Source organism: Typopeltis vanoorti, chromosome 7 (genome assembly GCF_054136105.1).
Source record: "Typopeltis vanoorti isolate ZY-2024b chromosome 7, IOZ_Tvanoo_1.0, whole genome shotgun sequence".
Taxonomy (NCBI): domain Eukaryota; kingdom Metazoa; phylum Arthropoda; class Arachnida; order Uropygi; family Thelyphonidae; genus Typopeltis; species Typopeltis vanoorti.
The window spans coordinates 136908303-136924438 of record NC_143555.1 but is presented as its reverse complement, the minus strand read 5'-3'; the positions used below and the strand labels follow the sequence as shown (position 1 = coordinate 136924438).

At 37.5% G+C, this 16136-nt stretch overlaps 1 protein-coding gene across 1 annotated transcript in view; it reads left to right on the top strand.

The window, feature by feature from the left end:
• Positions 1-3151: 3151 nt before the first annotated feature.
• The window catches only part of LOC150105109 (dynein regulatory complex subunit 7-like), a 204884-nt gene continuing 191899 nt past the window's right edge, over positions 3152-16136 (top strand). The window contains exons 1-2 of the mRNA XM_090395119.1: positions 3152-3166; positions 3362-3431. Coding sequence (XP_090251245.1) covers positions 3152-3166; positions 3362-3431 — 85 coding nt within the window. The remainder of the gene's footprint in view (positions 3167-3361; positions 3432-16136) is intronic.

Sequence of the window (16136 nt, the reverse complement as noted above, 5' to 3'; positions counted from 1 at the left end):
TTGACAAATTCTTAATAAAATTATTTAATTATTTAATTATTGCTTAGATGCACATAAGTAATAATAAAATTACAAGACATTTTCGATAATTTTGTTTCTCACCATTTATTTTAAAAAGTAATGCATTTCTGTGTGCGAAGGTTTCTGTGGTTCAGTAGTTCAAGAGATAGATTCCGGTATTGAGACCACATATTTATTAAATATGAACAGGATACGTGAAAACCCAACAAGTTTCGTAAGCCGTATGACTTACATCATCAGGGGAATTGGTGTATAAAAAAAGTTAAACACAACTAACAAAAATTAAATTCATAGTCCATTAGATATTTCAAACTGTAACATTGAAAAAATTGAAACATTCATTACTGAATGTTTGTTGGAACATTGTTATTTGTTGTAACGTTCTGTGCTTTACGTGTCTTATGTCCGAGATCTGAGGAAGTTAGATTTTTTATGAATGCCAACCACACTTGGTGTAATATCAAAATTTTGTTTTTTTGTTGCACTGTGTAGGAATTCTAAGCATTTTTGCCGCTTCCTTGAATTTCCTTGTGAAACAGTTTTTATCGATATATGACATGATCATTCGTTCCCAAAGTACTTTATGTCCAGTAGAAGTTGTGTGGAAAGCTAGGCCTGATTTGTGTTCTCTTCTGTTTTCTGAGTCTTTTTTATGTTCAATACAGATTTCTCCTGACCTTCCCTTCTGGCCTATGTAGCAAATGCCACAAAAACAATAGATTTGATAGACCCCTGTTTTTTTTATGGGATGGTGCAAAGGTTTCGGTGGATGTAGGAATCTTGATATTTTTTCCAAAGGGAGAAAAGTTACTTTTAAGTTGTACTTGCAGAGCAGTGTCGCTGATCTATCTGTGACATTTTTGATGTATGGTAGTGAGATTGCGTTCTTGAAATCTTGTTTTTCTACATTGGTTGTGGGAGCTGTGTTCAGGATTTTCTTGATTGTTTTTGACTAAAATCCATTAAGTGTGAATTCTGTGTTAAATAGTGCAATTCCTTGTTTTGCTTTTTTTTTTCCATGCTGGATATCTTATATGCTCTGTCTCTCAAGGTTTTTATTATACCTATTTTTTGTGAGGGGTGGTGGTGTGAGGCTGCATTAAGAAATCTTCCTGTAGTTGTCGATTTTCTGTAAACAGAAAAGGTTAATTCTTTTTTCTTCTTCATTTTTTTCTGCCATATTCTGCCGGGGTCTATCCTGGAATATGAAAAACGTATTATTCATGCAGTGTTTGTATAGTTCCATAACATCTGGTGGAAAAAGATTTTCAAGAAGAGTCACTGTATCATTTCTCGGTACATTAGTGAAGAGGCTGACTATATCCAAGCTTGCTAAAATGTCTGAAGGTTCTATATTAACATCCTTGATCTTCTCGATGAAATGTAAACTGTTCTTTATGAATGAATCTGTTTTTCCTGTATGTGGTGCTAACATGTTTGTCAGATATTTCACCAGATTTGATGTCAGGGAATCTCTTCCATCTACAATCGGCCTTAACGGGGTAGCGGGGTATTATGTATTTTTGGTGCTCCATAAATTCTTGGGACTAATGGGTGTTTTGATGATAGAGTTCTTTTTTGTTCTTCAGGCCAGTTAGGTATCTTCTTGATTAAGTCATTAGTTTTATTATGTGCTCACCATGTGGTATCTCTGGTAATAGGCGAATAGGTGTGGGGTCCTCTAAGAAGGTGTTCGTCTTTCTTGTGTAATCTTCGGAGTTCATGATGACTATTGCATTCCATTTATCTGCTTTAATTATCATGATGTTGTCGTCAAGTTTTAATTTTTTAAGTGCTGCAGATTCCGATTTTTATAAGTTCTTGTGTAGTATTTTGCAAATTTAATAGTAATGCAGAACTTTGTATGCTGATGAGGTCTGCTGTATCGCTAGGCAAATTGCAGATTCCTTTTTCAATTTGTGCAATGATATCTACTTTTGGAATGTGCTGTGACATTAAAGTGAAATTGAAGCCTTTCATTAGAAGATTGTTTTCTGCTTTTGACAGGACTTGTGAAGGTAGATTAATCGCTAATTTAGAGTGATCTAGATGCTTTTGTTGTTTTTCTTTTTCTTGCTGAATTAAATTGAATTTCCTTATTAAATTATATTCTTTTTGTTTGACAACCGATGTAGCTTTATTGTATGTAATGTTATTATTATTATTATTATTATTATTATTATTATTTGACTTCAGGGAGTCCAAAGACTCATCGAGGGAGGGCACCTGCTCTACAAGTCTGTCTCAACCACTCAATCCACCAACTGACCACAACTACACCAATGCCATCTACTGCCAACCACCACCACTAGTATTTCCACAGGCAACACAAAAATCCATGCCCATGGCGGAATTCGAACCTGCAACCTTATGGCTGGAGAGCGGATACGCTAACCACTCAGCCAGCCAGGCTGGCAGGATATTGATATTATTCTAAAGGTCTGATGGTAGCGAAGTGGCTAATTCACTGCGTATAGCAAATGTCTGATGGGTTATAAGACTTCTCACTACAATACATCAAAAATGTCACAGACAGATTAGTGACATTGCTCTGCAAGTACAACTTAAAAGTAGCTTTTCTCCCTTTAGAAAAAATATCAAGATGCCTACATCCACTGAAACCTTTGCACCATCCCATAAAAAGGAGTCTATCAAATCTATTGTTCTTGTGGCATTTATTACGTAGGCCAGACAGGAAGGTCAGGAGAAATTCGTATGGCAGAACAAAAAAGACGTAGAAAAAAGAAGAGAACATAAATCAGGCCTAGCTTTCCACACAACTTCCACTGGACATAAAGTACTTTAGGAGAAAACGATCATGTCATATATTGATAAAAACTGTTTCACAAGGAAATTCAAGGAAGTGGCAAAAATGCTTAGAATTCCTACACAGTGCAACAAAAACCAAGGTTTGATATTACACCAAGTGTGGTTGGCACTCATAAAAAAATCTAACTTCCTCAGATCTCGGACATAAGACACGTGAAGCACAGAATGTGACAACAAATAACAATGTTCCAACAAACATTCAGTAATGAATGTTTCAATTTTTTCAATGTTACAATTAGAAACATCTAATGGACTATGAATTTAATCTTTGTTAGTTGTGTTTAACTTTTTTTATACACCAATGCCTCTGAATGACGTAAGTCTTACGACTTATGAAACTTGTCGGGTTTTCATGTATCCTGTTCGTATTTAATAAATATGTGGTCTCAATACCGGAATCTATCTCTCGAAGTAATGCATTTCTGTGTTTGTTTGTTTTTCTCACTAATATATTAGAATTATTTCATATGGGTAATTTCCACTTTTTTTCATTTATTTATTTTTTCATTAGGCTGAAGTTACTCCCTCTGTTTCTGATATGCCTGTTTCTTGGGTTAGGTATCTTGATATTTCTCCTGAAGGTTAGTGCTCTTCAAATAAGAAGCTTGAAAGTTGTGATAATGAAAATTTATTTCTTATCAGCTATATTATTGTATCTTGTTAGATTTTTTATTTATATAATATTTTACTGTAATGCACAAACATTTCTTTTAAAATATCAATAGATATTTATATCAATATCAATAAAATATCAAGGCTTTCTACACACACACACACACACACACACACACACATATATACGTTGTAGAAAGTCTTTTGCAACCAAAACAAACTTTGGTCGAAATGTCATATGTATTCCATCACTTGATACATACAGTTGGTTAGTTTGCAAAATGTTTTTAACATTACTTATAAGAATCCTATACTTGATTCATTGGAAAGGTCATTTCATCGTTGTATGGCTAAACATTTTATCTGGCTGAGGAATTTTTTTATTTCACTTTCCAAATTCTGAGGATTCATTAAATGATTTTAATTTTTATTCAGATGAAAATTTGAAATTTATAAGATATTTGTTTTTTAGTGGATTTTTAGAACTTGTGTATACTAGGAATTCAAACAGGATAGCATCAAAATAATAAAATAATAATATTTTTTAATAAAATAATATATTTTATATATTTTATAATTTTATATTTTATATTTTTATATATTATTATTTTTAATCATATTATAATAAAATAATAAAATAATTTTTAATAAAATAATAATAATCGGTTATGATAGCTTTTTATTATTATTATTATCAGACCTCTATGGAGGTAAATGACTCATTGTAGGAAGTCCTCCATCACACACACATATAGCTCACAGCTCATCATACCATGACTTGAATGCATTCACTGTCTCCACACCAACTACACTTTCAGGTAATGAATTTCACCCACCACTCTCTATGCAAAAAAAAAAGGCTGCTCCTCACCCTATTGCTTACACCCTCCTTATACAGTTTCCAGGGATGTCCTCTTAATCTCCTGCTGCCTTCACTCATTCTATGAAATATCTAATCCATATCAATCTAGTAATAAGTCATTACCAACTTATATATATCTTGATCATGTTCCCCCTCCTCCTTCTATCCACTAGACTCTGCAATTCTCATTCCCTCAATCTTTCTTCATAGTCAACATTCGACAGACAAGAAACCACCTTAGCAAATCATCTGTGAGCCCTCTCCAACATTTCTTCATCCTTTTGAAAACCAGGTGACTAAATCTATACATAGTAATCCATATATAGTCTGATCAAAGCCTTATATAATAGAATCATAACATCCTTACTTCTGCATGTCATTGTAATCTGCATCACTTGCATAATCTTCTCCACTGCCCTTAAAATTTAGCAAAAATGTTCCCAAAATTTCAGGTCCTTATCTACCATTACTCCCAGATCTCTTATCTTCTCCACTTCTTCCAAGATATCCCCACGGACCTTATACTCTGAATCCCATCTTTGCTTCCAGAATTTTAAAATCTTACGCTTTGCTATATTGAACTGGTAACCCCATTCACAAAGTTAATTCAAGTCCACTTGCAAGGATGCAACATCTATTCTACTCCCTGTAGTTCTTCCCAGCTTTGCACCATATGCAAACAACCATATATCACTATTCAAGCCCTTCCCAATATTTTAAATAGAAATTAAATAGCAACGGTTGATTGCCCGGTATTGTACTACCTTACCTCAGTCCTGACGATTTTTTCAGGAGCAAACTTTGTTTGCTCACACTTGGATAAAGGATTAAACTAAATTTATTATAGTCTAACCAAAGGAAAAATAAACTTTAAACATCTTTTTCTAAATCCAGAGTAATTTAATAATAAGGTGGCACACCTTTTCGCAACTCCTATACGTAAGGATGACCTTTCCTATTGCTTCTGCCTTAGTATTTCCACTCTGGGCCTGGCTCCCACTGACAAGATCTCAATAAAGGTTGAAACAGGTATGAGTAGTACCCCCCCCTTAATTGCCAGCAGTATACATGTCTGCAAGGAGATGTGCTGTGCATTATGGGAGATACAAGACCAGGAGTTGAGAGCTTGATCCACCTTTGCTGCAAGTTGCCCAGTGTTGTACTACCTTACTTCAGTCCTGAAGATATTTTCAGGCGCAAACTTTGTTTGCTCACGCTTGGATAAAGGTTTAAACTAAATTTATTTTAAACAGCAATGGCCCCAAAACAGACTCTTGACACACACTTGCAGTGACTTTCTTCTTCTGGGATATTGCTCCCCCATACAACTTGCTGATACCTGTCAGACTGCCAATCTCCAATCCAGTACAGTAATCTACTATTCAACTCCATCTGTTCCATTTTAATTGAAAGCTTCTCTATTTTTGCAATCTATCAAATGATTTCACAGAATCCAAATATATGACTGCATGCATTCCCCTTAGTCAGTGCATTTGTCCTTGTTATAATAAGTAAGTATATTTCTGAAACACATTTTTTGTTTAGAAAACCCATCCTTTGTATCATTTCTATTCTGAATCCTAGTCTTCACTAGCTTCTCTAACAGACAAACACAATTGCAGATAAACAAATTGGTCTATAAGTTGAAGCCTTATTCTTCACTCTCTTTATGAAGCAGAACTATTTTGTCCTCTTTCCACTCCTTTGGAAAGAGGGCATATCTGAGATTCATGTTAAAGAAAAGGGACAGGAATTGGTGGCGGAGATAGCATCAGCCTGGCCAAAAATTATTGGAATCACTGAGACGAGGTTGACAGAAGAGGATATAATAACAGGAATAGAAGTCGCTGGGTACAGCATTTTTCGGCACGATAGGAAGGGAAAGCATGGTGGTGGAGTACTGCTTGTGATAAGTGACAACCTATGTCCTTTAAGAGTGGAGACTTTGGAAAGCAGTGACACTAATGATTTTGAAATCATATGGTGTGAGGTAGAGGGGGGCACGACGGGATATTTAGTGGGATGTTGCTATAAACCTGGGAGCACAGAGGGTGGGGACCAGGAAATGTTTAGACAGTTAAGTTTGGCAAGTGCAAGAAGAATGATTGTTATGGGTGATTTTAACTACAGTAGTATAAACTGGGGAGAGGAAGATACATATAGCAATAAGGGAATGGAATTTCTAGAATTCTTGAGGGACAAATGTCTTAGGCAACATGTAATAGGGGGAACAAGAGATTCAAGAGTTTTGGATTTGGTTATAGCATCAGAGGAGTTGATAATAACTGAGATGACATCTCTCCTACCAGTTGGAGAGAGTGACCATATGGTTTTGACTTGGAAAATGAATAGACATGCTGGAGTATCAAAGAGACGGGAACATATGTGGAATTATAAGGCAGGAGATTATAATAGTCTAAGACGTCAACTTGGGGAAGTTTCATGGAGGGAGGAATTGGAAGGCTGGGATATCATTAGTGCGTGAGAAATTATGAAAGAATATTTGTTAGCAGCAATGGTAAGTTGTATACCATGAGTGAACAAGAGGACCAATTTGGAGTAAAGTGGATGACAAAGAATATTAAACAGGAATTGCGTGCGAAAAAGAGGCTGTGGAAGAGATATAAGGAGACAGGTGAAGAGATGAAGACTATAAGACACAGGCCAGAAGAGTGACTAGTATGGTAAGGAAGATGAAACTGGAATATGAGAGGAGATTAGCCCTAAGATTCAAAGAAAATCCTAGGGAATTTTTTAGCTATGTGGCCAGTAGGAGGAGAAATGACTGCGGAAGAATGATATTGTGGAATAAAAATGGGAATAGAGTGACTGATGCAGAGGACATAGTAGAATTGTTCAATGACCACTTTATTGGAGTATTTCATCCTGGAGGAGTCAGTTTTAATGCTAGAGGGATAGGACAGGTTCGAGGTTTAGAGGTACAGGAGGAGGAGAGTATGTTTCAAATACTGAGTACTCTGGAAGTCAGTAAAGCTGTGGGACTGGATGGTATTTCACCATGAGTTTTGAGAGAATGTGCTAGGGAACTGACAATGCCTTTGACCTGGCTTTTCAATGAAAGTCTGGCTGCAGGAAAGGCGCCCATGGAATGGAAGGAAGGTGAGATAGTGCCATTGCATAAGGGTGGTAGCAGATTGAAAGTGTCTAATTATAGGCCAGTTTGTGTGTCATCAGTAGTTAGTAAGATCTTGGAGAAAGTAGTGAAGGACCGTGTACAGCATTGGGCAGATGAGGGTAATGTTATCTGTGAAGGGGCGCTCTTGTTTTAGCAATATGCTAGCCTTTTATGATAAAGTTACAAGAGCATTAAGTGAGGGAAAGGCATATACTGCCTTTTTCTTAGACTTAGCGAAGTCATTTGACAGGGTGCCACACGATAAGCTGATATTTAAGTTGCAGCACATGGGTCTGGATGTGAGATTGGTCAACTGGATTCAGGATAGGCTGTCCGATAGGTATCAGAGAGTTGTGTATGGTGGAGCAGTTTCAGGAAAGCAGAGGGTTACAAGTGGGGTCCCACAGGGCTCGGTACTGGGACCTATATTGTTTAACCTTTATACCAATGAGATTGTCAGTGGATTGCAGGGGGATGTTCAGTTGTTTGCAGATGATGCAAAGCTGGGAAGGATTACTAGTAATAGTGCAGATGCGGCAGTCCTACAAGAGGATTTGAATAAGCTAGATAGATGGTCAAACGAATGGGAGTCTCAGTTTAATGCAGCAAAATGTAAGGTCTTGAGGTTTGGGAAACATCGATGGGACACTACATACTCTATGGGAGGAGTTATAGTGGAGGAAGTAGGGGAGACAAGAGATCTGGTATTGATGGTTGATAGAAACCTGAAGTTTAGGGGGCATATTGCAAAGGTGGTGAAGGTAACACAGAGGATTGCTGCAATAATGAGAAGGACACTGACTTGCAGAGATAAAACAGTTATCATTCCATTGTATAAGACCCTGATCAGACCACACTTGGACCATTGTTCTGAGATTTGGTCCCCAGGATTTGAAGGTGATAAATTAACTGTGGAAAGGGTATAAAGGCGAATAACAAAGATCGTTTCATGACTGTACAATGATAGTTATGAGGATCGGCTGATGGAATGTGGACTGCAGAGTTTGGTGGATAGAAGAAGGAGAGGTGATATGTTGTAATATATTTCACGGTATGATATGAACACAGATGGATAAGAAAATAACTATTTATGAACTTAAAAGCTAACATTTTGCTGGTATTATATCCAGCATCTTCAGAGCACACAACACAAAGTTTGTTACAAATGTAAGACAACCACAATCCGGTGTAACAGTGGGGCTAGTATAAGTAATTGCAGCTTGCAACACAAGTCCTAATATGGTGCCATCTAGGTTAAAAAAAAAAAAGTTCAAAGTTTTGAAATAGTAGTCCAAATGATACTCTTAGAAAGTTTGAAAAAAAAATAAAATAAAATAAAAAATAAATAAAATAAAATAAAAGTAATAAATATTAATTTGGTCTTAGGATGACTGTCTCCCAAATCTTTGGTAGAATTATACAGCCATAATTGTTAAGATTTGGAGCATGTTTAAGGCTTCTGTTGATTCCAAGAACAACCTCTCTGACTTGTAGAAGCTTCTGTGCATTACTTTTGTTTCTTTCCAATTGATCCTGTGTACAGGTATCAATTGGATCCAAAGTATGGTCTTCCAGACCCGACTTGCCATAGGGAAAATGTTGGATATATTTTTTGTGTTCACTGAGGCGGATGTCCACAGTTCTTCCTGTCTGTGTCCGTAGTAGGCTTGATGGCAAGAACAGGGATATGAGAGGTGATATGATTGAGACTTTTAAACTGTTGAGAGGTGGTTACAGGGTTGACACTGGGGAGTTCTTTCACTTGGTTGAACAGTGGAAAGGAGTGATGACAGGAGGCCATCCCTGGAAGTTACGAAGGGAAACTGTGAGCAAGAGGGTGAGGAGTGGTTTCTTTGCATGGAGGGTGGTTGAACCATGGAATGCATTGCCTGATGGAGTGGTGAGAAGAGTCAATGAGTTCAAGGGGTGGTATGATAGACTTTGTGTTTCTTAGAGAGCCCTCCCCTCGATGAGTCTTGATAGACTTTGTGTTTCTTAGGAAGGATCTCCCACGGTGAGTCTTTTGACTCCATGGAGGCCTGAATAATAATAATAATAATAAAGCTGTTGTTAACTCCCTGCATTCCTTTAAGACATACTCAAGTCCTATAGCTTTAGCCACATCAAGTTTACTCATTTCTTCATTATACCTCCTGCTCACTCACCATCTGTGGCTCCGCCTCCCTCACAAGTTCTGCACGATGTTATTTTATTATAAAATCCTTAATATTAAATTAAGGATTTTATATTAAATTTAATATAAAATCCTTAGTGCAGTGATTATCAGCCTATGGGGCATGCGCCCCTTTGGGGGGGGGGGGTGCAAAGAAAGTGGAAATCAAAGGAATAACTGAAAAACTATTTTATTGAAACAAAAGGATTTTATGAAACTATTTATTGACACAAACACATTATAAAAAACAAAACCATAAAATACACTCTGAAAATAAAATGATAAAATCCACTGTATTGAATAAACTAATTATGCTTACAGGAACATATCAGTATTGCAAAATATAACGAGCAACTATTTAAAACTAAACAATAACAATGAATCTAAAAATTAATGGCTTCCTTGGGCCTGTGTTGTGGAACAAAGCTTTTCGTATGATGGTGATATATTGGAAATAGATGAGATCTGTATTTTGTTTTTAAAGCAGCCACTACAGAAAACCCGATTTCACCAAGATAAGATGTTGGAAATGGCAAAAGTGCATGAAAAGCTCTTGGCTTTAGTGCAAAAAATTCATCATCAAAACCGGCTCAAAATTCAAACAGTGATTTAGATGCACATTGTCTTTAGATTTTGCCGCTTGACATGAAGTCTATAAATTGCTCCTCTTCTTCAATTGAAAAGCCTTTAAGGGGTAATTTGAAATGGTTTTCTAACCCACTCATACATTGCCATTATGTTGTTGTCGGTTATAAAATAGTTTCTAAAATTCTTCATCAACATTGTTAAATGATTTTCAATGGTTGCAAATAAAACTTTGATGTCTTGCTCTTCTGCCTTGTAGGTGTTGATAAATTCATCCACATTTGCAAACATTTCTAATTTTTGTTGCTTTACCTTTTTGTTCCATAACTCCCACATCGAGAGAGGTGCTCTCCCTCGATGAGTCTTTGGACTCCCCGGAGGTGTCGAATAATAATAATAATAATAATAACCCTAGTTTTTTACAAAAAGCATTAACTTTGTTACTCATCTCTAAGATATGTGTATTTTTTCCTTGGAGGAGTTGCAGGTTTAATATATTTAGTTTATCGAATATGTCCACCAAGTAGCTCAATTTCATCACAAGCAAGTGGTCTCTAAACTTCTCTGCTTCTTCATGATTTTCCTCTTCCAAGAAGATTGCTATTGCATCTCTTAATTCATAAACACATTATAAACATTTTACCTGTGATCCATCTTGTCTTGCAGTAAAATAGTAATGCTGAGTGTTCTACTCCAGCCATGTCTTTGCAAAGTTCAGAAAACAGTCTTGATTTTAAGGGTCTGATTTTTATATAATTCATCATGGTTATAATTGTTGTTAACACAATGTATATACCAGGACTCATTTCCTTTGCAGCAAGAGCTTCTCTATGAATCATACAATGTGTCCAAATACATTGTGGGGATTTTTCCCTCACAAGGGCTTGTAAACTTTTAAACCTTCCAGATATAACTCGAGCACCATCAGTGCAAATGCCAACACAATTTTTCCATTGTATGTTTGCCTTTCATATAAAATCGTCCAGTATTTTGAACAATTCAGGTGCTGTGGCTCTTCTTTCTATTGGTTTACAAAACAGTAACTCTTCAACTTTTTTGTAAACAAAGTTGAAGAGTTACTGCCTCATTAAGCTGAATTGAGAATAATTGGTCACAAAGTTTTGACAAAAGTTGTTATTATTATTATTATTATTATTATTAAAACAAGACCTCGTGGAGTCAAAGACTCATCTAGGAGGTCCTTTCATCTCACACACATCTCATCATACCGGGTCTTAAACACATTCAAACTCCTTGCAGACACCACACTCTCAGGCAAGGCATTCCAATCATTCACAACTCTGCACGAAAAAACCTGCCTCTCACTCCCCTACTCACACCCTCTTTATACAGTTTCCAGGGATGACCTCTGGTTCTCCCCTGATCTCCCACTATTCTCTGTAGAACTTCTCCACCATTGATCCTATAACAACCCCTTACCAACTTGTAGGTCTCTATCATATCTCCCCTCTTCCTCCTGTCCATCAAACTCTGCAAATTGCATCTTCTTAATCTTTCCTCATACTCAACATTCCAGAGGTCAGAAACAACCTTAGAGAGTCGCTTCTGGATCCTCTCCAACATCTCTTCATCCTTCTGAAAACCAGGTGACCAAATCTGAGCACAATAGTCCATGTGTGGCCTAATCAAGGCCTTATACAATGGAACAAGAATCTCCCTACTTCTACACGTCAGTGTCTTCCTCATCATTCCCAGAAGTCTTTGTGTTGTCTTCAAAATTCTGGCGATGTGTCCCCTAAATTTTAGATCCTTATCCACTATCACTCCCAGATCTCTTATTTCCTCTACTTCCAACAATATATTCTCACCAAGCATAAATTCTGCATCCCATCTTTGTTTTCCAAATTTTAAAACCTTACATTTTGCAACATTGAACTCACATCCCCATTTCTGTGCCCAATCACTCAATTTATTCAATTCTTCTTGCAAGGCCACAACATCTTCACTACTCTTTATGGTTCGTCCCAACTTTGCATCATCTGCAAACAACTGAATATCTCCATCCAAATCTTCGCCAATATCATTAATATACAAGTTAAATAGTAATGGCCCTAAAACAGATCCCTGAGGCACTCCACTAGTGACTTTCCTTTTCCTGGATATTGCACCCCCATACACAACTTGTTGATACCTATCAGATTGCCAGTCTCCAATCCAATGCACTAATCTAATATCCAACCCCATCTGCTCTAGTTTGACTGTCAACTTATCATGAGGTACTCTATCAAAAGCTTTTGCAAAATCCAAGTATATTACTGTGTATCCTTCTCCTCTGTCCAAGGAAGCAGTCACTTTATTGTAATAAGTAAGTAGATTACTAAAACACGACCTCCCTTTAGCAAATCCATGCTGTCCATCAAAGATTATACCATTGTTGTCAACCCAACTCTGGATCCTAGTTCTCACAAGCTTCTCCAACAACTTAACCACAACACCTGACACACAGATAGGCCTATAGTTTGATGCTTGAGTTCGATCACCTCCTTTATGAAGTGGCACAATCTTGCCCTCCTTCCACTCTTTAGGGACTTGACCAAGTGCAAGACTCGTATTAAAAAAATATGTCAAGGCAGGTGTCAACTCTCTGGCACATTCCTTCAGAATACGCGGTGATATATTATCAAGTCCCACAGCCTTAATTACATCTAGTTTACTCAACTCCCCAAATACCTCTTTCTCACTTACTGTCAGTCTCTCCTCCCCATCATCAACTGCTCTTAATCTCTCCATGAAGTCACATTCACAAGATTGAAAGATCTTTATGAACTGCTCATTAAGTATCTCCACCACACATTCTGCAACAACTGTCTTTATACCATTTCCTCCAATCAATGTCATCCTTCCATAATCATTCTTTCCTTTGCTGGCTGCATATCGAAAGAACTCCCTAGGATTCTTTTTAGCTTCATTAGCTAACTGCTGTTCATACCTCTTTTTAGCTACTCTCACCAACCAAGTCACTCTCCTTGCCTGGTCTTTGTAGAACTCATGAAATTGGTTACTTCCACTTCTCTTATGCTGCCTCCACAATGCCCTTTTTCTCTGTATTGCATGCTTAATCTCTTTATTCATCCATCTCACACCTAACTTATTTAACCTTCTCACCCGTGGTATACATTTAGATATTTCATCCACTAAATATTTTTTGGAAATCCCCCAAGCTGCATTGATCTCTTTTCCAGATAACTCCTCATTCCATGCTACACCTGCAAGCTGTCTCCTGAGCTCTTCATAATCACCCCCCCTTGTAGTTCTACATATACCCTTTTTTCACAGGGGTCCTTGCACTGTTGGGAACCACCCAAGTAATCACCTCATGGTCACTTTCACCAATTGGTGGATGATTTGATACCTCATTGATAATTACATCCTCCGATGAGATGACCAAATCCAAGACCCTTAATCCTTGTGTGCCCTCTGTTACATACTGTCTGAGGTAGTTATCCCTCAAAAACTCAAGAAACTAATTTTCTTTACTTCCAGTTGCTATCTCATCATTCCAGTCTATATTGCCATAATTAAAATCACCCATAATGATCACCCTTTTCTTATTTGCTTGGCTTATTTGACTATACATTTCACTATCACCACCATCCACATTACCAGGTCTATAACAACATCCCACCAAGTATTTGATTCTATTCACCTCTATCTCACACCATACTGCCTTAAAACCACTGGCCCCATTTCCCTCTTGCATCTCTACCTTGTATGGACATAACTCTTTCTCTATCATCAATAGCACTCCCCCTCCCTTTTTACCCCTTCTATCCTCACGAAACACATCATACCTTTCCATCTCTATTCCTGTCAGGATGTCATCCTCATCTAACCATGTCTCGCTTATTCCGACAATCTCTGGGTGCACAGACGCAATTAGTGCAACCATTTCATCCGCCTTGTTTCTTATACTTCTAGCATTGGTATACAAACACAACAACTCATTTCTGGATCTACAGCTATTTCCAGTGATACCACTCACTCGATGTGATCTCTCCATGCTGGACTGGGGCCATTTCCCTTTCTGCTTCTTCATTTTAGAACCCTTTGCAATTCCATCTGTTTCCTTTTGATCCCTGATCATCCCATTACTTTCCTGCCTACACATTCTCTCACCTCCTCTTGGAGCATCCACCTTTCTCACACTGTGTATCCCTGTCCACCCTGAGCCTCGCCGTTTCCCTGCTCCTCTTTCACACCCATTCTCTCATTTTCTATACTCATACCATTCACTTCCACATTCATTTCCACTCCTTCAATCTCTCCTGTCTTACTCTCCTGCTCTTCCACATCACTCCCCTCTCGATCTGATTCATTCTCTCTATTCACTTCTCTACCTTCCAGCAGCAGTTTCTCCAAACGACTCACACCATAACCACTCAAATGCAGTCCATCGCTCCCATACAGCTCACTTCGTCCCTCAAACTCATTCCACACATTAACAAACTGTACTCCCATCTCCTCACACATTTCAGCCAGAATATCATTCATAATCCTTGCTCTCCGCCTCATTTCACCACAATCATACCTAGGCAACACACTGACCACCCTTCCTGTCACTCTATTCTCCTTTATCTTTCCAAGCAATCTCCTGACATTCATTTTGACATGCTCTTTGTTCTTTCTCAAATCATTCGTACCAATTAATACAATTAACTCTTTTGCTCGTTCCCACCTCATATTCAATGCCTCAATCACTCTACTCATTTTACCACCTGGAAAACATACCTTGTTCATTTTATCGTCTAGCACACCTTTAATAATGGAGTCGCCATACAATGCCACTCGCTCATCTTTTGTTATCTCTTTCATGCCATCATGATTTATTTTAATAGTTTTGACCTGAATTCTCTTAACTTCATTCCGCATCCATTTCATTTCTTGCTTCATCCAATCCAATTCAATTCTGAACCTCGCGACACATTCACACTATCATTAAATCTTTCTAACTTTCTAACTCTCGACCCACTCTTCTCACTTTCCCTCTCATTCATCCTTCTTTGTTTCCGTACTTTCGGTCCAACATACGTTCAACTTTCACTATCATTCTTCTCACTTTCACTCTCACATATCTTTCTTTGTTTCCGTACTTTCGGACTAACATGTGTCCAACTTTCGCTATAATTCTTCTCACTTTTACTGTCATTCATCTTTCTTTGGTTCAGTACTTTCGTTCCAACATGCGTCCAACTTTCGCCACCAGTCATTCTTTTTTCACTATCATTCATTCTTTCGATTTTTTTTACTTGCGATTTCTGCACCACGCCATTTCTACTTTCATTCGTTCTCTCAATTTCGTTTCTTTCCGCCTCACTTTCGTCCCTTTTAACATCCGTTACGGTTCTCAAATCGCTCTTTTTCTTTTTTCCTGATTTTTTAACATTTTTTCGCCTGTCTTTCTCGCCATCCTCTTTCAAACGTGCACTCGCGACACAATCAGTACTAGCACTTTCTGTCATCAACTTCATATTCGCATTCATCAATTCCTCGTTCAGGTCACATTTCGCTCACACCCTTCTTCCATCCGCACTAAACATCCACAAATCATTTATGTAGTCGAAGGAATACATATAACAGACCTCACACTTAACGAACCGACTGAAATCCAAATTAAAATCCTGGAATGATAATGCCGCCGCCATTTTTTTTTTTTTTTCTCTGCAGGTTACTAGGTCTAATATTAACGTTTTCATATTTAGTTTAAGCAAGAAAAAAAAACCCCACACTAATAATAATAATAATATCGGTAGCGTACAACGTTTACACTCTTACTTAAACAGTTACGCATATATACTTAATTATTCCTAGTAAAACTTATCTGAATCAGGAGCTCTTCAAAACACGTTCGTAGCGCTTGACCCACCACATTGTTGATGCATATCTTCACATATATCACC